The sequence below is a fragment of the Etheostoma spectabile genome, chromosome 1 (genome assembly GCF_008692095.1).
Source record: "Etheostoma spectabile isolate EspeVRDwgs_2016 chromosome 1, UIUC_Espe_1.0, whole genome shotgun sequence".
In the NCBI taxonomy this organism is placed as follows: Eukaryota; Metazoa; Chordata; class Actinopteri; order Perciformes; family Percidae; genus Etheostoma; species Etheostoma spectabile.
The window spans coordinates 16,220,600-16,246,197 of NC_045733.1; the positions used below are offsets into that span (position 1 = coordinate 16,220,600).

Consider the following 25,598-nt stretch of genomic DNA (forward strand, 5'->3'; position numbering starts at 1 on the left):
TGTGTCTTCCCCAAGGTGAATGACCCAACTACCACCTGAAACACCTGGATGATACCAATAAAACACACACACACACACACACACACACACACACACACACACACACACACACACACACACACACACACACACACACACACACACACACACACACACACACACACACACACACACACACACAAAACTACTAACTGCTCTCTAAAGTACACAGAGCTGAATAAACCCGATCACAGCTGGCTGTGGATGTCTGAGCTGTCACTGCGGGAGAGATTAGTGAGAGCGACCACTGCAGCGATGGATAGTACAATCCATGAATCATCATCGTGTAGACGACAAATCTGCATAAGCACATTCACCGGCACAGGTTGATAAGACACCTCTTAGGATGATGTACGGGGGGGGGGCATTATTACAACTAAGCTGTGGAGAACAAGGAACACCATGAGGGAACACCATGAGCAATCCACAAGAAAAGATCTCAGATCAACAGATTTTGAAGGAAAAATAAATTGCCAACAATTCACGTTCCTGATCTAACATGTCTCTTTATTTATTATTAAAAACACAGCAGTACAAGTGTGTTTCAGGCGCAGCCCTCATCCGCTCGCCTGCAACACAGTGGAGCAAGTTTCATATCTTTGCAGCATTTAATCATTATGTCTTGCCATACAGTATTGTATTGTTTTGTACATAATACAGTAAAAACTTGTCTTTTCAGGTAAGTGCTCTGTGTCCCAGGTTCAAAGGTCGTAAGTACAAAGGTTGCCCTAAACATCAACAACCTGTCTGCAAACCGTTTTCAGAGGATCCAAACACAACTAGAGACAGAGCTGTGTACATGAAAGAGTAATTCCATAACTTAAAGGAAGTTGCGGTTTAAAAAAATAATAATAATGTAGTGTTTGTTATGGCATCATAGAGAATAAAATAACAGACTATGTGTATAAACTGCGCCTAAACTAAGCCCAACACATTCACACTTTTCCGACGCCAAAAGAAAAACAGTGCATCAAATACAAACAATAACGTAGACTTCCGACATGTAGGCTGTAAATGATTAACACTGCTGCACTTCAGGATAGAACTCATCTTTGTTTAGAAATAAAATGCACAATGCAACTACAAAAAAACAGTTTTCTGTAGCCCTTATTGGGGTAAGGTCAAAAAAAAAAAAATAGAAGAAAATTGTTTAGATTTAATTACTTTAAAAATTATAGAAGTCAATGAAATTGACACTCAGCACTGTGGGTGAATGAGTATTTGTAACAGTGGAGTGTGGTCGTCTCTGCCTGCAGGATAGGCTTCCCCTGCTGTGTGAAAGTCTCGCAAAAAGGCCTTCAGATGGCGACTTGGGAGAAATTCAATCATTTACACATTGTACTACAGCACTACTGCTTGGTTGTTCTCCTAATGAGCGGTGAAGCACAATGCCTCATTCGCTCCGTTTGGGATTTCTGCAAATCAGCTACTTTAGAGGAGTCTAACTGCTGATTCTGCCACTAGCTGGGTGGTCGGATTCGAGCAGTTTTGGATTTACTACAACATCTCAGGGCTATTCTGAAAACTGCAATGTCTAAGTCAGAAGAAGCGTAATGCCATCCGTGTCTAAGAGGAAGCTTTTTGGTAAAGATTTGGCAGCAGCATTAGCTGGAGCTCAGAACGGTGAAGAAAACAAAGTGGGGGTAATGTAAGAGAACAGCCTCATTGGTGTGTGTGTGTGTGTGTGTGTGTGTGTGTGTGTGTGTGTGTGTGTGTGTGGTTGGGGGGTGGGGGGGGGGGGGGGGGGGTTTCGGTAGGGCCAATAATGAGATTTATTTTTGATCAATATTGACATTACGATTTTTTTAACATGATTATTCATTGATTTTATGGAGGAAATATTTTTATTGCACTTTTAAATTTAAATGAACAGAGCGCTGCTTTCACTTGTTGTGCTACATTCCTGCTAATGTACAAGTCTTTGCATCAAAATAAGTTATTATCAAGCCGTCTGATGTGTGCAGAGATCAATATCGCGCAGTCTGGGAAGCCAAAATCGTGATCACGATTAATATTCGATTAATTGCGCAGTGCCTAGTTCTCAGCTGTCCCAGTCCGTATTGTGCGTCTCGTCGTCTCCTCTGTCATCCTCGTCGGAGTCGGCTGCCACCTTCTTCATCCTCATCATGGCGGCTTTGATGCTGCGCTCCAGCTCGTTGTCTCCGCCGCTCGGGACTTCATCGGGTGCGCGTACCATCTACAGCACGACAAGAGTCAATTTAACATCATTTTTGTCCAATTCAATATTAGCTCCTGCTGTTGAAAATGTTTTTTCACAGCAGATAATTTGACTGATTTTGAAAGCAGGGGTATAACTAATAACACAAAGCATGGCTCTGTTCCATGTAGGTGTTGTCCATGCAACAGAGCCAGCATGCGCCATACAAGGACCCTAAAAATTAAGCAGCTAAATGGATTACAGCCACGATTAATGTCATTACGTATATCTGAGTCTGCCGCTGTCTATAACGGTCAACTGTCACATTTGCCAGTGCCTCCATACCTTGATTTTATAGTTGAAACAACTTGTCAGTGCTCTCGGGTGGACAACCACTGGTAACACCGTTTCTAAATTACTCATTTTGGCCTTTCTGTATTGAAATTCCTTGTTACTTATCTGCTGACACATGTCAACAGATAAGTAACAAGGAATATACACAGCTAGGTATACACAGATACAAATTATCTGCAGATATCTGGCAGAACGTCTCACCTTCTTCAGGGTGACTCCCAGTCGGATGGCAGACATCAGACTGCTCCTCGAGTCCTCAGCTGGCGACGCTGCGCCGGGAACGGGGACCTTTCGAAGTTGGATCTGTCCACGTTGCAATGAGGCCAACACTTGATCCATCGTTCCTACAGTAATACAACAATAAAGGAAAACAGACACTTTTACATTGATGGAAGAAATAAAGAATGCATTGTTGGTTATTTAGCCGGGACAATGTCTTCTCTGGCCTCATGGGAGAAGTTAGGAAGTTAAGACAGAACACCATGCACGCACGGAAGGAACGCACGTATGCACGAGGATTTGGTTAAAACATTTTGATGTCTACTACTTACAGACACATATAAAGCAGAATTATACTATATGTAGTCCACGCTCACCTATATTTTGTTTGAGCATGTTCTTGGCTGGAAAAGGAGGGTCATCTTTTTCACTGAGAGGCATTGGTGTGTCTTTAGAGGAAGGCAAAGCTTGGACAGGTGGAGGATATATGGCAGGGGGCAGTGGTGGGGGAGGTGGAGGTGGTGGTGGTGGTGGGGGAGGAGGTGCAGTAGGACAAGTGGTTGTTGGCGGTGGCTGTGCAGAGAAGATTTGGATAGGGATGTCCTTGGGCTGCTCTTTTTTGGGTGTTTTATTGCGCCTGGGTGCAGGACGGACAGAGGACGGTCCTTCTGAGGGGCCGAGGCTGATGATGGACAGCGGCTGGGAGGGAACTGGGACTTCTGAAGGAGACATCCTGGAATGAGGAGTCTTCAGCATGTACTGGCCCTGCCGCCTCTTGAAAAAAGATGTTAGAAGAGGGGGAAAATGGTTTTAGAAAAAGGACATTATCTTGTCTAATGTTCTGAGAGAGATGGCAAAAACACTAGACAACACCCACACAGTCTAGTGTTCATTTGTCAGCAAGGCCGCTCCAAACTGTGTGTGTGTGTGTGTGTGTGTGTGTGTGTGTGATCACGTCTCGCTCTAGACACAGCTGAAAAGTCAAGACAGTCGAAATCACCGTAAACTGGGTGTTTCGTTTTACAATTGGTTTTATTTTGTTAACTATTCGGCTACGCTGTGGCCTTCCTGTGTTTGATTACCTACCCAGCTTTAAACATTTTCTTGCGGCTCGCAGAACAAGTCGAGGAAGCGCCGAAACGGCCGCTCCGCTCCTGATCGCAGCTGGTCGAGATTAGAAAACAAAATGAAAATGGCTCTGCTTTACGACCTGTGTGGTTTTTTGTTGTCAGTGACTTGAGTTAAAAGGTCCCATGACATGGTGCTCTTTGGATGCTTTTATATCGACCTTAGTGGTCCTCTAATACTGTATCTGAAGTCTCTTTCCCAAAATTCAGCCTTGGTGCAGAATTACAGCCACTAGAGCCAGTCCTACAATGAGCTTTCCTTAGTATGTGCCATTTCTGAGTCTGTAGCTTTTGAGGAGGAGAGGGGGGGGGCAAGGTGGAGGCTGGGGGTGTGGCCTTGACAAACTGTCACTTTGCTTGTTTAAAAGCCATGATGTCTCTCTCTCTCTCTGGGTGGGCAAAGCAGAGAAAGGGGAGGTATGACCTCATAAGGAGCAAGATTCCAGATCGGACCATCTGAGCTTTCATTTTCATTTTTGAGCTTCATTTTCTCAAAGGATACCCAGGGCTTGATTTACACCTATCGCCATTTCTAGCCACTGGGGGACCATAGGCAGGCTTCACTCATATTAATGTTAAAAATCTTCATAAAGTGAAATTTTCATGTCATGGGACCTTTAAACTGAAGAGACTGTGCACAAAATACAAACAAACCAAAATACCACAGCAAAATAAATTGTCTATATAAGTCCTTCTGCTCGAGTTGAATCATCTTTTAAAACTCTAAATTGAAATTTGGACACAATAATGATGCAAGATGAAATGTTAGGGGATCACCAATATCAAAATGACATGAAACAGATGTCATTACATTACGTTATGTGGCATGCGCTGTGACCGCTCGCATACCAAATCACTCGGGGGCTGTGAATATGTAGTTAATAACTGAATTTAAACTTCTTAGGTGTAACTATTACATTCGGTGAAAGGAGGCATGAGCCTCTGGGGTCTTATTAAGAAGAGGGAAGCTCCGGAGAAGAGACAATAGCTCCTTTTACACATGCACCAACTCTTTTTAGCTGGAGGAGCTGTATGTGAGAACACAAATGTCCGAGACAGTTGGATCGCACATTAAATGGACTTTACTCTGTACTTCATCCTAGTGCAAAGTCTGTGTAATGTCAATTGAGCCCATGTGGGAATTGTCCCGAGAATTCACAGCGTGCGATTTGGCGTGTTGATGTTTCTATCATGCGGCTGGCGCAAAACCAGAAGGATTCAAACATCAGAAAATGTCTAACTAGAGAGACAAAGAGATGAGGGAAGGGCCGATGCAAAATCATCAGACAAATTCAAGGAAAGGCTACAGATTCTGTTGTTTATGACCAAATTACGAAGCTGCGCCACCCCACGCTTAAACCAAGCTGAGTATTTCCAGTTTCCAGTACTTCCAGTAGGTGAGAACGTGTCTGACGCAGACAATCTCCTGTTGTGTGCTACACGCGTGAAAGACTCCGCACAACGTTCGGACCTGATTCTCCGGACCATGTGAGAAAACAGCTGATGAGTGAGCCTGACCTCTCTAAAGGATCGTAATCTGCTCAGAGTCTTCTCTCGTTCCTGGTCCACCCACTGTTTCCTCTGCTGCTCCTCCTCTTTCCTCTTCTCTCGTTTCTGCAGACAACAGAGGGAGATAGCCAGAGGTATTAGAGAGGAAGAATTGTATCCGATTTAACTTGCGAGTTCTGCCAGTGTCGGGAGCATCTCTGTGGGTTGTCTCGTTGCCGTGGTAACATACCAGGTGGACCTGATGATGCTGGTTGAAGAGTATAGAGCTCTGCTTGGCGGGCAGCCTCTTCTGCTCGTTGGCCTCTATGCACTGATCCTAAAAACACACACACATTAATACTTTTACACTAAAACTTTAAAAAGTAGACATTTGCAGCTTGACATTTTCACACTATAGTACTTGGGCAAATATGTCATTTAAAGTTCAGAAAATGCCAGTGAAACTGATAGAGGGGCAGATAAATGCACAATGTTCCTGTTTTTTATTGCATTGTTAAATATTACATGCTTGTAGATTACTTCGTTCCACTTTGTTCTTAGCAATAACATCTTTTTTTAATCAGACACATGAGCATGCAGCCAGCAATGGGAAAAATGCCAACTGCACCAACTGTGCTTCAATAACTCAATTACGTCAGCTTAAAATAAAACAGTATAGTTAAAAACTAGTTTTAAAAACTCAGCAATTTTGGACGTGAAGGGGATAGAGTGAGTAAAATGGCATAGTTTCATTAACATTTCCACTCTATTATTCACGTATCACAACCCTCGAAAAGGCCCAAAATGTCACTAAAAATCAGTTTTTAGTGAGCAGCAGAGAATGACATCTGGAAACGAACGCATGGTAACGGTACTCGCCCACACCTTTTTGTTGCGGAGATAAGCTCGTCGGGCACAGATGTTGCCTCTCTTGGTCTCCAAGGTCTGTAGGCGTGTTTTGAGCAGGCTGACAGCCGGAGAGTCCGTTATTTGAATATCTGTGCGGACCATGCTCTGCAGCTCCTCTGCATCCTCGCACACATCATAGTACACCACCTCCTCCTTCAGCTCTACAACACAAATGCAGTCCAATCACTCAAAACTCCCCGTTACCTGTTCAAACTTTGCTCTTTCAACTCACAGAAAGGTCATTCTCACATCATCACTTGAGCTTTCCATTCTGTAAAATAAACAGCGATGACACGATGCTTCGGATATTACTTTGGTAATTAACTTGCCTCGACAACATGTGCATAAACAATGTAACCCTCTGTACACTCATGTGCCAGACAAACCATCCCCAAGGTGCGATTTCAACTGGGCATGTTACATTGTACATGCACTTAAGAAATCAGAGTTATTTCTTGTATTGGTGATAAACTTCTGAAACAACATAGCATACTGCTATGTATTAAGGGAGAAAATTCATACATTACCAGCTGTATCCAAATTAAAATTTTTAGAGCAATCTGACTAGTACAGCTCTTTTTTTGTGTATGTTTTTTATATAGGAACCTGATCTGTACATTATCCTGTGTCAGTTATGACTGACAAAGGAGACCAATAATTCATTTATTTCAACAAGGGCACTGGGGAAGTCCTTTCCCACTAATGAGTATTTTATTTACTGAGGAGCAACTAGTAGAGGACCCCATCCTGCTTTTTAGTTGTGAAAACAGACACAGACAGGCAGAAACACAGCCTGTACACACACAACTTAGAAGCAAACATCACACGCCCCAGAAGGAGCAATTAGGAAAATACTAAATATTCCATATTCCCCCAAAGTAAACTCTGTAAACAACACCGAGTGACCAGAAAAATAGAAACCCTTGTGCATCAAAGTGTAATCCAATACGTTGGTGTGGAACATCGTGTCAGAAGGGTGTTGATTCAACTCTACGCTAAGTGTAGTGCAGCGTTATATTATGAGGTGCGTGGACAAAATATAAGAGATGCCTTATTATGTAATGCAGTTTAATAAAACACTACCACAAACGTATAGCCAAAGAAATGCGACATTTTAGTTATACTCATGCAAGCATTTTAAGTGTACAGGACAGTGTCTGACTGTCCCAGGCCAGTCATGGAGTTACAGGACAGTGTCTGACTGTCCCAGGCCAGTCATGGAGTTACAGGACAGTGTCTGGGAGTCACAGGACAGTGTACAGGACAGTCATGGAGTCACATCCCACCTCACAGATTTTCACACTGTGAAAACATGAGGTTTTACTGCCTGATTGACCCAATTTGTGTCACATTTGTATTCCTTCTCAGAGTCATAACCCAGTCAAATCTGAACACACAGACATGATACACATATATTTTTTAAACTATCATTATCCCTGATGTCCATTGTGAATAAACATCAATAAATCCGCCTAGAAATCATAGAAAAAAACTTGAATACAATCTTGTTTTAAAGTATTCCTCAGTATCAAAGTACTCCAGTGATGGTTGTCTGTACATTAAAGGCCTTGGATAGTATTTTTGGTATGCTGGCTGATTAGACCTCTTCCCAGTACTCTGTGGGTGTGTATAAACTGGGTGTAAACTGGGCAGGAAACATGACATCGTTATTTTAATTTTTTTTTCTTCAATTGTAACCCTTTATTTATCCAGGTAAGTTGATTGATTAATACCTGGAAGCTCCCTGGTACAACCACCGAGCAGCTCCGAGCAGTCGGGGTTAAGGGCCTGATGAGTGAGGGACAAGCGCTGCTCTTTCCCCACCCAGATTTTATCCTGTCTGTCTGGGGATTTAACCCACAACCTCCCGGTCACAAGCTCACTCAGTTATCATAGTTATTATTCTAAAGATTTGTGACGAGATAAATTCCCAACTATGCTCCGGCCCACTTTTAACCTGGACAGAGGTCTACTCAGCTAGAATGAGTGAAAACACCCGTGTGTGGTGTTCAAGGCCTTCTAAATAAAACAGGAACTGATGTGGCTTAAGAGATCTGACCCTTTAGGTAAGCTACTATTTATTATGCTCTCTTAAGTGCTTTAAAGTGGACTATACAAGGATCACCGTCTTCCACAGTGATGAGATCTTTCTCAAAAGGAACCAGCCTACACATCTACAGTTGATCCCAATGATACTTGTCATGTGTAGTCTACCTTTGATCTGCCGTCGCAGCGTGTCTATCTGAGCCACCAGCAGCTGCTCCTCATTCTTCAGGATCTCAAACTTGGTGTTGTACAGTTCTAGTTGGGTTTCATAGAATTCCAGCTCCAGCTCGTCCACCGTGTCCTGCTGCTGACCGTACTTAGACGCAGACCTGGAATCAGTTTTGTGGCTCTTGATTCTGCCAGACAAGCCACCCAGCTGCACCACAACAACAGAAACATGGCAAAGGATCACACTTGTGGCTTTGCGTATTACAGCCTAGGACACTGTGCATACTTATTGCTGACGCTCTTCTAAAGCATACCATATGATTTAAAAGATTCAGCTGCTGGTTTCCATTCAGTTCAGTATGGAATTAACTTGCAGAGACTTGACACTTAGTACACTAATCTCTCACAAAAGGGATGGTGAGGCAAGGTGTTTGCAAGTCAGATAGGACATATAATCCATCAAGTATGCTCTAGAAGCAAGCAGGGGTTATTTAAAAAAAAACTATATTTGTTGTCTTCAAGACACCTTGAATGACTCCACTTAAATACAGCTGTGAAACTGAAACATCCTTAGTAAAAGACTATCATCAACATGATTCTATTTATGACATCTAGGTCTCTCATTGTTTGCTTTCTGATCTGAGAATCTGTGCTGGCTAACCTTTCTAAAGCCAGTTTTAATCTCTGCAAGTTGATTTACACACTGTGATGAAATCATCTGAAACCAACAGCTACCTGCAAGATAGGACAGTAATGTTAAGTATGTAGTCAATGAGATGACACATTCAAAGCGTATGGATGTCCCTAAATGCTTTGAATTATGTAAAATACTCAATACTGTCTGGATATGACACTAGTGCTGTATACACATGTACACACGTACACACACGTATACACACGCTCACATACACACACACACAATCACGCTGTGACATCTGCAGGCACACTTGTGCACTCAAAAGAGCCACTGAGATATGTTGCCACCAGCACAGGATTTTGCGGAGGTGTAGCTTACTGATCTTATTTTCAATGCTCACACACAGCTGTCTCTGTATGGGCTCACGTTGACTTCAAAAGGGGTACTGCCAGCATCCTGATTTTTAAAGAGCTTAAATCGGATGAATGATGTACCCACATGAAGGTGAACGTGATGAAGTTGTTTTGCAAATGTGCAGCACGACTCTACAGCAGCAAGTAATTTGCTGCGGTTTACCCAAAATACTGTGATCCCCACCACCCCCCGTACTCACAGATATGAATATACAGTAGCAGGCACTTTTTGAGTGTGTGTCGAGACACAGACACACTCACTTAAATAATGTATGCAGGTTTTTGGAGTGTATCGTGGGGATAAGAGCCCGACCGATATAACGGCGGGCCGATATTATTATGATATTAGGCATTTCCCAATCTATCGGTATCTGCATTTATAATGGATAAACATTTTTATATTCATTCATCAGAATCATTTATAATGACAAATTATTCTGCTAAATGAATATTTAAAAACGGAAGGTCAACCATGTTATGAGTGTTTGTTAAATATAATTGTTTCTATGGAGATTGCCACTTATTAAGCCGCTTGAGGGTTTTTAGGCAATTGTCCATGACATCTTTTTGTGAAACATATAACACCGTTTTAATGTTTTTGATGTGAAAATAAAATAAATAAATAAATAAATAAATAAAATAAAGTGTTGCTGTTGCATAGTTTGTCCAGCAGAGGTTGCTCTACAAGGTTTTTGTTACTGTGTTTTTGTTCAAAAGGACTTTAAGTTTATCTTAAGTTTGTATTTTTATGCATTTTATGTATCAGAACTTTAATATACTGTATGTTCCTCTGTTATGTTATTGTTCTGACAATACAAGAAATTATTATCCTTTTATTTTAGTGAGAACTCATAAATAATTACAAATAACTAATGTTAGGAAAATCTGTTTATGTTTTGTAACGTGTTTCAGGATTTTCTTTTTTAAACATACAGCATATTGGCCGATATATCGGCACATCGGATTTTTAAATAACCAAATATTCATATTGGTATCAGCCTTAAAAATCTTTTATGGGTCGGGCTCTAGTGGGGATTCTGTGTTTTTACAGAGGCTTTATGAATAGATCAAAGGACCATAGCCGCAGATTCACAACAAACTGGAATACCAAGTGAAAGATTCAGGGTGTCACATCTCTACAGACTTACAACCACTACAAAAGCAGTGTCGGCACTAGAGATAAAGATCTGAATGGTAACTAAAGCCTTTTAACTGTAGCAGAGTCCAATATTGAATATCATTATGGAATGTGCTGACTAATTACCGAGCCATTAGATACGTTGTGGTTTATGTTCATTTAAAAAGAAATGTGAGACACACACCCTTTCTCTGATGCCGTCTTTCTTGCGGTTGAGGCACATCTCCGTGGCTCTCATATGCTGCAGGGTTTCTTTGGCTAGAAGGAAGCGTAGTTTCTCCAGTCTTGGAGCTGCAGACGCCCAGGCGGCGGCTCCAAAACGACACTTATCCTCCTCCATCTGCTTCAACATACCTGGACATGGACACGAGGGTCCGTTACGTCAGCATCATACAAAGCACACATACTGTACGTATATACTAACAAGGGTACAAAACACAATAAAAGGTAAAAAAGGAAAAACACCATGGATACCTTCATAAAGTTGGATGTAATCAACGTTGGGGTGTTTCAGAGTTATGGTGTTGTAATTTAATATATTCCCTACCCTCCCTCTTGCATTTCTAATGAACACATTTTTTTTAATTAATGTGTGGGCATTTTAGGCCTTTATTTGTATAGGACATCTGAAGACATGAAAGGGGAGGGGAGGGGGGGAAGAAACCTCTATATGGGCACCTGCTCTACCAGGTGAGCTACCCAGGTGCCCCTACTGCATACATTTTTAAAACCTCCAGCAAACAGGCATAACTTAAAGTAAATAGAATGTTTGCAGACACATAAAATATAATATAATATTATATTAATAATATAATATAATATAAATAGCTACAACTGCCAGCCATATAGATAGCGGAACGAGTGTATCCATACAAATTGTTTGCTTCTGGATGCCGTCTTTCCTCTCTTGGGGAACTTGTTGGGTCTCTGTAAATTATAATGTGTACAGACCTACTCTATCGGTAAGGTGTCCTGAGATAAGTTCTGTTATGCTTTGACACTATAAATAACATTGAATTAAATTACTGCCCTTCATTTCCTGTGTGAATGACACACAAAAGTCATGAATGAATTCATTCATACACAAATAAGAGAAGTAAACACAGCAACTTATACCTTTGAGAGCCTTTGAAGTCTGTGCAAAGTAGGTGACAGTGATGTCCTGAATTGAGGCGACTGCATCTTCTGCTTTCGTTCTCCAATCCTCCGCCTCCTTCTCCAGAGCTGCAATTCTCTTAGGACCCAAGTCCTCAAACTCCAAAGACTTCTGCAGAGAACCACAGTAGGACAAACAGTGGACAGCTTTACACTCAGTGATTTAATGCAGACTTCATGCATAAACTTACCCCACATAACGTGATATTCTCTGATGCCCAGAGTATTTTTTATATTAATATTAATATATACTTTATTAGTCCCGCAAGGGGAAGTTACAATTTACACTCTGCTGTTATTACACACAGGCCTGAATTACACACACATGCTGAGTACCTATTCATGCACTAATAGAGAGTGTCTTGCTCAAGAGCACCTTGGCAGTGCCCAGGAGGTGAACTGGCATCTCTCCAGCTATCAGTCCACCACCATACTTTAGTCCGTACGGGGATTGAACCGGCAACCCTCCGGTTCCCAACCCAACGCATTAAAATTCAACTTTTAGTCAAAGTTGCTTTTAGTGAGGATATAAAATCCAACCTCACCTTTTCCTTGAATGAGATATTAAATAATGGTGAATTTTGTCAATCACTCCACCATCACAGGTGTGTGTCTAAACCATGATGGAGAGTTGGATAAATGAGACCAATTAGTGCTGTCTGAGGTTCTGTAGTTACAAATTAAATAGCTAAGACCGGATGGAAACTTGATCACTAAATAAAAACAAAGTACATAAAAATATTGTGTGAAGAAACAATTTCCCTCCATTGTTTAGAAGGACATCCAAGAAGACTGACAGTTAGTGGCAGTGATGGTAACAGAGGGAGGGAGACAGTAGAGTAAGTGTATAATACAGCGCAACTAGCAGTGGGGTGTTCAAGGGCTCCTTTTTAAATTTTTGACAATAATAATTTATACTTTATTAATCCTAGTGCTGGGCGGTATACCAGTTCACACAGAATACCAGTGTATATTTTTGTTGTGATATGAATTTGTAATATAAGGTCACAGCGGTGCATTTGATTGCACAATGTTCGGAACGCTACGCTGCATGACACTGTTTCAGATGGACGCTTTTCAATGTTGCGCTTTTAAACACACATGTTCACGCCTCCAGTCCCAGGGTAAACACAAAGAATTTCTAATAAGGGAAGAAGTTTCACTCTCTCGATATTTCCGCCTTCTGAACTGGTTTCCATTCCACCAGATCTCCACTTGGGGCGCTCACAGGCCAGTGCAGAAGGAATGGGACTCTATGGAGCTACACCCCTCAAAATCCACTTTTCTCCGGATATACTTTTTTGTCTAGTAATTCGAAAGGAGAGGCTAAAATTCCAGTGACGTCATGCACATCATACGGCCAGAGATACTGTTTTACGGCAAGTTCTGAGTCACTTCCTTTATTCTCTCGAGGCATCGACAACACAGCTGACAGGTTAGGCTCTCCTTGTCAATACCCAAGCTACAAAGAGGTTTGCTAATGTTTTTAAGACCAAGCCGAAATATTCACTCTGACATTCTGGCTCCGCTTTGGATGCCATCAAGCAGGATCTCTGGTCTTCACGGACCAACCAGCATTCATTAGCAGAATGCTAGCTTGTTATGGGCAACAACGACTCAACCTGGAAGAAATCAAAAGGACATAATTACTCGTTCATTCAACTTTCGACCTATAATCCTTGTTGAACTTGCAAAAACTACAATCAAATCTGGACTTCAAGCATCTTGGATTGTGTGCCTTCTTCCTCCAGACTCTGGGACCTTGGTTTCCAAATGAGATGCAAAAGTTGCTCTCGTCAGAAAAGAGGAATTTGGACCACTGAGCAACAGACCAGTTCTATTTTTCTGTGTGTGGTAACTCCAGCCTCAGTCCACTCGTGAAGCTCTCCCACACTTTTGAATGGCCTTTTCCTGGCAATCCTCTCCAGGCTGCGGTCGTCCCTGCTGCTTGTGCACCTTTTCCTTCCACACTTTTCCCTTCCACTTAACTTTCTATTAATGTACTTTGATACAGCACTTTGAGAACATCCACACAACAACTTCTTTTGCAATTACATTTTGAGGCTTTCCCTCCTTGTGGAGGGTGTCAATGATGGTTTTGTGCACAACTGCCAGGTCAGCAGTCTTCCCCATGATTGTGAATTCTACTGACCAGATTGTGTCACTTAGCTGATTAGAGTGCAGGGCTCGACATTAAGGCTTGGTCGCTTTTCTGGGACAAGTGGATTTTTTGCAGGGGAAGTGGAAGAGAAATTTACAAGTGAAAACTCAAACAAAATAAAATGCCATGTGAATTAACGTTACGTGCCACTTATTACGTCTATGTTACCAATTTGAAACAAATACATCAGTCGGTGTTAGTTGGCTAACGTTAGCTTGCTAACTCCATCTTAAAGTTACCTTGTTGTAACACCGTTGACAGAAAATGAGCCTAATACAGATGTCACTCGTGGCGATAGCAGTGTGCTTTGTGTGGATGAAGCCTGAAGTTAATGTGACTCATTTAGAGACACTCTATCTACCTCAGAATGTTACTTCTCCACTGCTCGTTTGTCCGTCAGTTAATGTAAAACCTCAGCTCCGCGACTTGCCATATTAGATATATGAGCTAATAATCAACTGTAAGGTAGCTACACCTTTTAAAGGATCCCTTTGTAAATAAGCCTCTGCCGGGAAGAAAGTGAAATTGTAGAAAAAAGAAACAATCCATTGATATGTCTACAAAATTATTTTAGATATAGTATAAGTTAAAGATACTACTACCGCTGGTGATACACTGCACACCAGCGTGCAAAGTATTACTTTATATTATGGAGTCTGGAGATCTTTTTCTTGTTGAAAGAGAAACCTATTCTAGGAACACATTTGTTTTAAGTGAATTGTATTAATGTTGATACTGTTTGGATGCTTCCAATGGTTTCTTTGAATTCTGCATTAGCAAAACACACACAAAAAATTATAAAATGATAAATCTTTTTCCGGACAAGTGACTTTTGTGCATTGACAAGTAAAACATAAACGTACTCGTCCAAAGGACAAATGCCTTAAAAAGTTAATGTGAAGCCCTGAGAGCGTGACACTTTGAGCCCAAACTATTGAGACTACGTTTACATGTGGTCGGCTATTTTCATAAACACACATTTCAACCTCTTCGGTTTCAAAAACAACATCGTGCACAGCTGTCAGTTTTCAGAAAAGTGTTCATTTACAGGTACCCGTGTATATATGCCGCCAACGCCGTCACAAGCATGCAAAACCTGTGGTAGTGGCAGTGTAACATGAAGCTCAAGCCCACGTTAGCCAATCAGAATCCCGAAAATAGCAACAACAGCAATGAATCACTTCCTCGGCTGCTTAAACCTCCGCTCGTCTCAATTTACATGCAAACTTTTCCAAAATCGGAAACGAAGGGCGGAAACGAAGGGAAATGCCTCAGTTTGTATGTGTAAACAAGGTCCAAACCTTTTCACAATATTCTAATTTTCTGAGATTTTGAATTTGGGGTTTTCATAAGCTGTAAACTATAATCATAAAAATTAATACAAATAAAGGATTGAAATATCTCACTTTGCATGTACTGAATCTATATATTAGTTTCACCTATTTTGTTAATTTACTGAAACAAATGAACTTTTGCACAATATTCTAATTTTCCGAGTTTTACCTGCATATGATAATTTACCACATCCTGAAAAAAAGCCCATAACTCCTTAATACATGTTTGTATTTACCAGGATCTCTATCTTGTAGAGGCAGGCCAGCTCTCTCATGTCCCGGAATGGTTGGAGCAGATACTGGAAGAAGGTGGTGGCCACAGTGACCAGGTCCTGGTAGGCCTCGTCCTCTTCCTCGTAGATGTCAAGCAGCGCGACCATTCGGTCTGCACTGCCATGAGTCTGTAGGAGCTGTAAACATAGAAGACATAAACACCATTACCTGGGTTTGTTCTGAGCCCACAGACGAGTCTTTGCTCTGCATTGCTTTTCATATCACACCGATAGAACAGTTAATATCGGGGCGCCTTGGTTGCTCACCTGGTTGAGCATGCGCCCCATGTACAGAGGTTACATTCCAACCTGCGGCACTTTGCTGTAAGTCATCCCCCTGTCTCTCCCCTTTCAAGACTTCAGCTATCCTATCAAGTAAAGGCCTAAAATGCTCAAAAAAGTATCTTAAAAAAAAACTATGAATTCAACTTTCATGACCAGGTGGGCTAAAAGTTGACCGGTGAAGCCAGAGGTTAGTGGTTCAATACCACTGCATTTGAAATCTGAAACCACTCACCACTGAAGTCAAACAAATATGTCTCCTCAAATCTAGGCAAGGCATGGCAAGGCAAGGCAGCTTTATTTGTAGAGCACATTTCAGCAACAGGGCAATTCAAAGTGCTTTACACAAAATCAGTTAAACAGATAAAACACAAGTACAAACAGTTAAAAATCATAAGCATTAAAAACCAATAAAACACATGAATAGACAGTTAAAAACAAAATAGAAACATTAGGAACACAAACACAAGAATAAAAGTACAGTGCAGCATAAGAAATTAAAGAAATGAGCATTCCTTTAAAGAAAGGCAGCATCAAAAAGAAAGTCTTCAGCCTTGATTTAAAGAACTGAGAGTAGCAGCAGATCTGCAGGTTTCTGGGCGTTTATTCCAGATATGAGGAGCATAGAAACTGAAAGTGCTCACCCTGTTTAGTTCTGACTCTGGGGACAGAAAGTAGACCCCCAGATGACCTGAGAGGTCTGGGGGTTCATAGTGTAGTAGCAGATCAGAAATATTTTGGACCTAAACCGTTAAGGATTTATAAACTAGCAAGAGTACTTTGAAATCAATTCTTTGAGACACAGGAAGCCAGTGTAAAGACTTCAGAAATGGAGTGATGTGATCCCGTCTCTTGGTCTTAGTGAGGACTCGAGCAGCAGCGTTCTGAATAGCTGCAGTGTCTGATGATTTTTTAGGGAGACCTGTAAAGACCCCGTTACAGTAGTCAAGTCTACTGAAGATGAAATCTAACATCAACACTTCTGATCAAGGGTTTTTAAGTGATGACATCTTTTGACCACAGACCTTGTGCGAACATAGGTCAACTTGATCAATAACTGAAATGCTGTCAGGTACAGGGGAGAATGAGGAAAGTTGACATATAGGTGGGAATGGAAATGGCGAAAGCAGCAAAAGAGATTGGTTCAGAAAAGAATTAGTCCTTTCTGTATTATTTTATCATAAAACAATATGATCCTTGCCCCTTTTCTGTATTTGAAGGGAACAATATAAGGTGCAGTAGTAAGAAATATAATGCCAATTAAAAAACCACAAACTATGGCCTTCAATCTGCTCATATGATCTTAATAAATGGTGCCATTTACTGTGTCATTGTTGTATTGGATAGCATTAGATATAGACTTATTTTCTTCAGTGTCTCATCTCTCACTAGGATGTTTACTTGTGTGACAAGCAAACAGAGTTACATTTCTGTGAACAAATCATTTTAATTCAAATACATGCCACAGGGCAAAATCACAGGCTGAAAGACAGACATCAGTTCTGGTGGTGTTGCAAAATCTGCAGCTTTGAGTGTACTGCGCAAACAGCAGAGGTTTGCTGTGTCATAGTAGACATGTAACACCACTGTGTGGTGCTACTCCAGCAGGGTAACATTCAAAAAGATGTTTAGGGAAACACAGAGCCTTACAGAGGTTCCCCAAGCTTTACTAATTCCTCAATCCTTTTTATTTTAAAAAAACATTTACTTCTGAAAATATTTGTCTGGCTTGTCTGTATGTATTTTTGAGTGCATCAAAGATAGCTCCTAAGACTTATTCTATGAGTTTTTGCTGCGATGCACACAGTCAAGAGGCGCAGTAGATATCATGGACATCAAAACAGATAATTTATTTATATTCTATGAGCAAAACATGAGCATAATCTTTGCTTTCATGGCACTTTCAGTGTTCTACAGTACAGTACTTGTTGTAAATACACATACAGTATAAATCTATTGTATCTAGCTATTTTTTTTCTAGCTTTTTTGTTTACACTGTTCAAGTCTACCCTCATTGATAGAAATTAAGGAAACAAAATGTTGTAAAATTGTCTCTAATGTTTACTCAACCCTCATCACAGAATCTGATCTTCAAAAAAAATTATCTTTATGTTTATTTGGGCAGGATTTAGTAAAGGGTTGTATTAGACTGCTAACGTAAGATAGCTGTCCTTAACTGGCAACTGAGTGTATAGAGTCCATGGCCCCTGCACGCTGTGAAAGTGATGTGAGCACACCTGTTGATCCCACAGCTGTCACACACACACACACACACACACACACACACACACACACACACACACACACACACACACACACACACACACACACACACACACACACACACACACACACACACACACACACACACACACACACACACACACACACACACACACACACACACACACACACACACACACACACACCTGCCGTACGTGAGCCTTGGCCCTCGACATCTCCTCCTGCATGGTCTTCCTCTTGAACTCCTGTAGATTTTCAAAGTACTCATCGACATCCCGCTCATCCTGCGTGAACAACGTATCGAGCACAATCTTTCGCCCGCAGATGTCAATGGCTGTGCTGAAGTATTTTTCGAGTTTTCTACACGGCGTGTCAAAATCCCTCTTGTCGTAGTCCTCGGGACCTGACCTCCGATTCAGGAAGAGCAAGTCCCAAATGTTGCCCTCTTCGAACTCTGACAAATCCGGGAAGCAGGTCCCCAAGACGTCTGCCACACATATAAACTGCTGATGGATGTGTTTCAAATCGCTCACGGAGAAGAGTCCAGCCCAGCTCATCTGAGCGTCGCCGAAAGCGACTTCTTCGGATTTGCGTTTTTGCCGTTGTAACGTCCGGTTGTGGCAGGTGACGGCAAACTTACACTCGATGACATTCCACTGTACGATGAAACCTAGCTTGAACGTCTCGGGTTCTTCAAATATGTTGCTTTTAACGGCCACCCAGCCCTCCAGACTATCTAAACGCTCAAACTCTACGGTATTCATCTTAAAAAGAGATGTTTCACTTTGGCCTCCGAGAAGCTGTTGGCTCTGTTTACAACGTCCGCCATTTGTGTGACGTAAGCCGCCTTCAAGGACCTGTAACATATCGGGAAATATCTTTAAACCGAACGTTAACTTGTTTCACAATGTGAAATATCTACCGTTGTAATCACATACAAAGATAATTGATGTTGACACAGAGGAGACGATGCATGCCGTGTAGTTCTGGGCAAATTATTTAGCTAAGAAATCAAGAACAACACCGCTTCTATTACTGATATGACGCAATTCCTCCCCAGTAGGCCTAATCGTCTTTTTCGTGAACAGTAGGTTAGTTTTGCTTGATTTCTAACGTCAGAGCAACAGTTACGGGAAAGTGCGAGCGTCTAATTTTCAATCATCGAGCAGACGAGGTCATAATTAAGATATTCTGATCAAAAGACTTTTAACCACCTCTTAGGGAGTTTATGAGGAGCCCTGAAGGCACCACAATGTCCCTTGTGTTGTGTGTGACACTGTGTTCAACTTCGACCTTTTGAATCACATGTCAGGGGAATTCCACCTCCTACAGGCGCCATGGGTGTATGATACCTCTTTCACACCGATGACCCGGGTCGGACCGGGTTTAGCTGTCTCCTGTTCAGCCCTTGTTTTGGCAATTCAAACTAAGCCAGTCAACATGGGTTTAAATGGAAGCCCGCCAATGAAGAAAACAGATTAAAACTATCCCATACATAGTTATATAATTATGAGAAACAAAGTCATAACAATGAAATAAAAGCCGACATTATGAGATAAAAATAATTCAATTTGAGAATAATAATACAATACACATAGGTCATTATGTGTAGACTGCTAAAAAATTCTAATCCATTTTAAATATTAAATTTTTACAGTATAGTCCAGAAAGTTAACTTTTTGGGAAAAAATGTGCCAGCAAGATGCAGTTTATATACAGTACGATGGTCTTGAATCAGTACTTGTGTGGGAAGCTTTCAGTCACATAATAATACTACAAAACATTTTTTTAAACATGCCAAACAATAATAAGACCATCATTCTGTGCGTATTAAGACTACATAATTTGAGTTAAAAAAAATGAGAAGTATTAAGTCTGGAAGACATGAATATAACTGAGTGTGTTTTTTATGCCTGTTGGCTGCAAGCTACATCGTCAATTTAAAGAGAGCTAAACTAAATTAACAAATAAATAACAAATTATGAACATAATTCATAACTTCTTGTACCCCTTTTGGAGATGGAGGAAGAGGCGACAGAACTAGCCCCGGGGATTTCAAAGTAAAAGCATTGTGTTTTACCCATAGACTAGCCTATTTAAATGGAATGGCTATTACGATGACTTCCCGGTCGATTTATGTTTTTATGTTTTCGATTTTGACACCTAAACAACACATTTTTGGTTTTGAAACAAATAACAGATATGCAGTGTTCATTTTGTAATTACAAATGAATTAGGCTTACAGAGTATCCAATGATAGCCAGACCCTTAAAGGTCCCAGGTGCTCTTTGGATGCTTTTATATAGACCTTAGTGGTCCCCTAATGCCATATCTGAAGTCTATTTCCCAAAATACAGCCACCAGAGGCAGTCCCCCAATGAGCTTCACTTAGTATGTGTCATTTCTGAGTCTATAGCTTTTGAGGAGGAGAAGGGGGGTAGGGGGGGGGGCCTTGACCAACTGCCACTTTTCTCGTTTGAAAGCCATGATGTGTCTCTCTCATGGGTGGGCCACATTCTCTGGGCGGACAAAGCAGATAAAAGGGAGGTGACCTCGCCCCTTATGAGGTCATAAGATTCCAGGTCGGCTCATCTGAGCTTTCATTTTCTCAAAGGCAGAGCAGAGTACCCAGGGCTTGGTTTACACCTATCACCATTTCTAGCTACAATTCCTAACCATAGGCAGGCTGGGGGAACACATATTAATGTTTAAAAACTCATAAAGTGAAATGGGACCTTTACGTTTCACAAGTTTTAGAGTGTAAACAAAACTGAGGCCCCTGATTAGTCTAAATGAATTGTTGTATTCAATGCATTTCTAACTTCCTGCGTGGGTGTTTGGCATGCCCATGACATTTGAGCAATCTGAGTCCCATCTATTTTTGTCCCAGCTTCTGGGTGAGGGTTGACTACTTACAGAGCTGGCTTGTCGGACACCACAGTTGGCCTGTAATGGCGGTTTAGAACAGACTGGTTTGCTGAATTATCCAGGTAATTTGCAATGAACTGCTCATTTACTATTGATCATTTATGGATAAACATATGGTTCTGCAAAGGTATTTTGTTAAGTATGATGAATGTTGTTTAGAGGTCTCATAGTCTGTTGTGTTCATTCTGTTCAGTTAATATTGGATGCAGAATTTTTAGAATATTATTCTAAATTGTTGTTAACCTAACTAGGTGATAACAGGAAGGGCTGAAATACATGTTGTTGTATGATAATCATAAATGGATTGTAAACCTCCCACAGCAACAGTGAGTCTCCTAATGGATTTGAATGAGATCAGAGGAGGCAGACTGGATGTGATTGCAGAGGAAGCTGAGCACCAGGAGTTAAGCAGAGAGTTGACCACTATGGCAGACACAGAAGGGAGGGCGACCCGAGGAGTTTCAACCTTCCAGAGGTTTTCTATTAACACAAACGAGTCCCTTCGTTTTGAGCCCTGTGAGGACAGCCTTCCATCTTCCACTGGGGCAGAAGAAGGACTTGATGACGATGATGTGTTTAAAGAGAGAGGAATCGAGGTAGGGGACACTAACGCAGATTTGTCCCATTATGTATGACTGACACATTTGATATTTTCTTATTTTAATTGACCTCTGTTCAATCCCAATGGGTTCATTGGGATTTATCGAATAACCTTTTCTAGATGGTCTTGGTGAAAATAGGCGACAGAAATACAGAACCAGCACCTGTAAAAATTAGTAAACGAAAAACACATCATTAAAAACACTAAAATTCTTGACTAACCACTATACACATCCTATTGTATCCCTAAAAATGGCCATGAATTCCACTTAATGACTGTGATCTAACATCTTCTTTGTAGCTAACTCCCAGAAGACAGAGCTGTCCACATGTAAGGTTTTATTCGCCAAGCCAAAAACATGAGCAGAAAGTCCTGACAGCATAGGCTGAAAAAATGTTTATGTTACTGGTTTTGAAATTAAAAAAGAGAAAGAAGTCTGACTTTCCATTTTTTTCAGGATGAGATCGTCACAATCAGGAATCGGTTGCAAGGGAAGGTTGCTGAGATGGAAAACTTTGCAGGTCATCTGGAGGAAATCTTTCTCACTGTGGAGGTAAATTAGTTTAGTGAAACTGATATTAATGGGTTTTTGACATTGATTTATCATTGTACCTCTGTGTGAGCATTCTGGGGATACTTTGTTATTATTGTTTTATTAAAGCTGCTCTAAGCAATGCTCCTCATCCCGTCCCTTCCCCTTTCCCTTCTGAACTCGAACACATCCATTTTTATTCATTGCCTCCCTTGATCTGTCGCGCTCTCCTGGTTTCTCTTTCCTTTCCATATTTTGTTGAACGCATAACACGTGTCACATAAACGTGTGTGTACAGGAGAATTTTGGCCGTCAGGAGCAGCACTTGGAGCAGCATTACAACGATGTGCTCCAGACGTTGTCTCAGCGATATGACGAGAGGGCGGCTGGACTGGAGGAGGAGAAGAAGGCCAAGCTGGAGGCCCTGTACAAGCAGCTGCTGGCGTGTGGCCGGGAGATGGACGCCTCCAAGGAGCTCATTGAGACAGCCCAGGAGGTCTACCGCAGCCAAGACAAGAGGCTTTTCCTAAAGGTGTCCTTGCTCGTGTTTAAGTGCAGATTACAGTTATGTACACTAGGGGTTGGGGAAAAAAATGGATACAGCATAGTATCGCGATATTTTCCGCAGCAATACTGTATCGATACGCAGACGACAAGTATTGAACTATTATTAGTAATGTGTGGGTCAGTTTGTCTGCTTGACAATCCCATTTTTCAGCAATAATTGGAAGTGAGATGAAGATAAAAACAGATGTTGACAATGTTTTCCTTTGGGGACATAATTTGAAATGGGGAAAAAGGTCATAAATTGCAATTATATCACAGAATATTGCAATATGTTTAAAATTGCAATGATATCGTATTGTGGCAAAATTATTGTGATGATATCGTATTGTGACATGAATACCGTAATATTGTATCGTGACATATCGTGATGATATTGTATTGTGACAGAAGTATCGTAATATCATATTGTGACAAGTATCGTAGTGATATCGTATTGAGACATTAGTAATGCAATATCATATTGTGACATAAGTATCGTAATGATATCGTATTGTGAACTAAGTACCGTACTATCATATTGTGACATAAGTACCGTGATGATTTCATATTGTGACATTAGGAATATAATATCATATTGTGACATAAGTATCATAATGATATTGTATTGGGACATAAGCATTGGGATATCATATTGTGAGGCCTCTGGTGATTCCCTAGTATACATGATGATAGATGGCTCCAGTTGTACATGATTTTGCCATCATTACAGCTGTTGTGGTTGTGGATATAAAATATTTGTAAGGCATTTCTACATTTATTTACTTTTTTTAATTGCTTTTTTTGGTCTTTATTGACAGGCAGTTATGCCCACCATAAAAAGGTAATTATGAAGCTGCTCAGTGAGTATGCCACACGTTGTGACGCCACACTGGCGGTGACTGCAGTGTGGTTTCAAAATACTAACCAGTAATGGCACAGGGCTGATATTGTGTTTCCAGGTCTGTTTGCTTTCAGTGTCATACTAATTTTGTGTAGGTTGACACATTTTGAGCATGACAGTAACTCTTGGCCTTCAAAAAAAGTGCTTTGACATTCAAGTACTCAAGGTCCAGTCATTAGCTTTTTGGGGAGCATTGAGGTAGCTCAGTTTCCATGACAAATGAGAAAATCCACTGCAATATACCACAAAATGCTCCACGAAAAACGAGTAAGTGGACCTTTTAATTTTTTTAAAAGATTTTTGTCAAACTGAATACATTTTAAGTGATCCAAATGAACAGCACGACACAAGCTGCTGTACCTTAATTGTTAACTCATAGTATTCACAGCTTGTTTTTCTTTCTCTTTTTTGTACTACACTAGGATCGAGGAGTTTGCCAAAGAGGAGGTTGACCTCACGTTGTCTACAAGTCTTGAGTTTAACACACCCCTTGCTGACCTGTCAGATGTCAAAACCATGATGGACTCCATCAACGTTGTTCCAGGTCTGATTTACAAACCTTTACCCCACAATCCATGGATCACTGACTGTGTCAGTACAGCACACAGATGAAGGTTCATTTTCTTGTCAATATCTGCCAGGGTGTCTTTGACACATTGTTCTTTTGGACAGCTTAGACCAGCTAGCTCTGGGTTTTTATACAAAGGGCGACCGCCAGCGTGTCAATAATCAAGGGATGTTCTCAGTGCTGTCACCACCCGATTAGTGTTTTAAATTTGGAAGTGTAAAACAATACTTATCAAGATTAGCAACAAAGATAGACTAAGGCGTGTAGACCCCATTGATTTGAGGCATCTTCATTAAGCACAGGCCCACATGAGGATAGGAGATGGGAGTCTAGAATCACACCACATGAAGCCAGCAGGTGGATGATGGGAACTCTCAGTTGAATCTCTCTGAACATCCTGAAGGTAATTGTGGTGGTGGAGAGATTTTATAATGTTATTTATTGTAATTTCCGGCCTTTTTTCCATAGGAAAGATTAGACATGAAAGGGGAGAAAGAGGGGAAATGACGTGCAGTAAAGGGCCGCAATTCGGAACTGAACCACATTCAACCTCTTATGGCTGATACAACAGCAGAAAGATTATTGGTCAGACATGGTGAAATCAGAAGCAGAAGTGATGCGTTTGAGCAAAAAGAAATAGCAAAAATGTACCGGTAGAGAAATAAAGGGATACTGTGTGAGAGAAGTGTTTTCCTTATTAAGCGTTCACCAAAGCTTATATCACTGTATTTTACAACTTCAGTAACATTGATCTTACCCACTGTTTTATGGGTAAGAATACTAATGAATAGCAAATATGTCAATATTGAGACCAAACTAGAACAAGCTGTCACAATGTATCGCTTTTTATGCAAAACTGCTGTAGTAACGTTATCTTAGTGCCTTCTATGTTATGACTCAATGACAAAACTGGGTTAAAAAATGTTCTCCAATGTAAAAACAGCTCCATCTGCCCCGGTGATCAACCCCCAGATGCCCAACTCTGCCACCCAGACGTCACTGCGTGTGTGCTGGAGCTTGTTCTCCGACGACACGGTGGAGTACTATGAGCTTTACTACAGACCGGTGCTGGAGGACACACCGGCAGACAGCGCGTGTGCACCACATGGTATAACACCAAGATACTGACTGCAGATTCACATTGCATGATAACACCATCTACTGTTGAAATAGTATCTGTTGGTGTGGGAATCTTTGATTTACTGGAGGAGCATATTGGTGAGCACTGCAGCCACAATGCTGTGCTGGTCTTTCAGTATGCAAGATCAAGGTGAAGGAGACCCATTGCACTGTGACAGATCTGCTGGCCAACGCTCAGTATGAACTCTGGGTGACTGCTACCAACACCACAGGCATCAGCCCAGCGAGCGAGAAGGCC

At 41.2% G+C, this 25,598-nt stretch overlaps 2 protein-coding genes across 2 annotated transcripts in view; one reads left to right on the forward strand and one right to left on the reverse strand.

The window, feature by feature from the left end:
* Window positions 1-1,870: 1,870 nt before the first annotated feature.
* Window positions 1,871-18,996, reverse strand: whamm (WASP homolog associated with actin, golgi membranes and microtubules). The gene is made up of 11 exons (XM_032512875.1): window positions 18,330-18,996; window positions 15,583-15,756; window positions 11,813-11,963; window positions 10,881-11,050; window positions 8,509-8,716; window positions 6,271-6,455; window positions 5,636-5,722; window positions 5,416-5,511; window positions 3,148-3,544; window positions 2,753-2,895; window positions 1,871-2,236 (listed from the first exon to the last, which is right to left on the reverse strand). The coding sequence occupies exons 1-11, from the start codon at window positions 18,906-18,908 to the stop codon at window positions 2,081-2,083; spliced, it is 2,346 nt and encodes a 781-aa protein (XP_032368766.1). The 5' UTR covers window positions 18,909-18,996; the 3' UTR covers window positions 1,871-2,080.
* A 1,989-nt stretch (window positions 18,997-20,985) lies between these two features.
* fsd2 (fibronectin type III and SPRY domain containing 2) overlaps window positions 20,986-25,598 on the forward strand; it is a 7,964-nt gene continuing 3,351 nt past the window's right edge. The window contains exons 1-8 of the mRNA XM_032520180.1: window positions 20,986-21,134; window positions 21,394-21,668; window positions 22,131-22,226; window positions 22,504-22,737; window positions 23,570-23,592; window positions 24,075-24,196; window positions 25,164-25,328; window positions 25,477-25,595. Of these exons, the coding sequence (XP_032376071.1) occupies window positions 21,411-21,668; window positions 22,131-22,226; window positions 22,504-22,737; window positions 23,570-23,592; window positions 24,075-24,196; window positions 25,164-25,328; window positions 25,477-25,595 (1,017 nt within the window). The 5' untranslated portion in view covers window positions 20,986-21,134; window positions 21,394-21,410. The remainder of the gene's footprint in view (window positions 21,135-21,393; window positions 21,669-22,130; window positions 22,227-22,503; window positions 22,738-23,569; window positions 23,593-24,074; window positions 24,197-25,163; window positions 25,329-25,476; window positions 25,596-25,598) is intronic.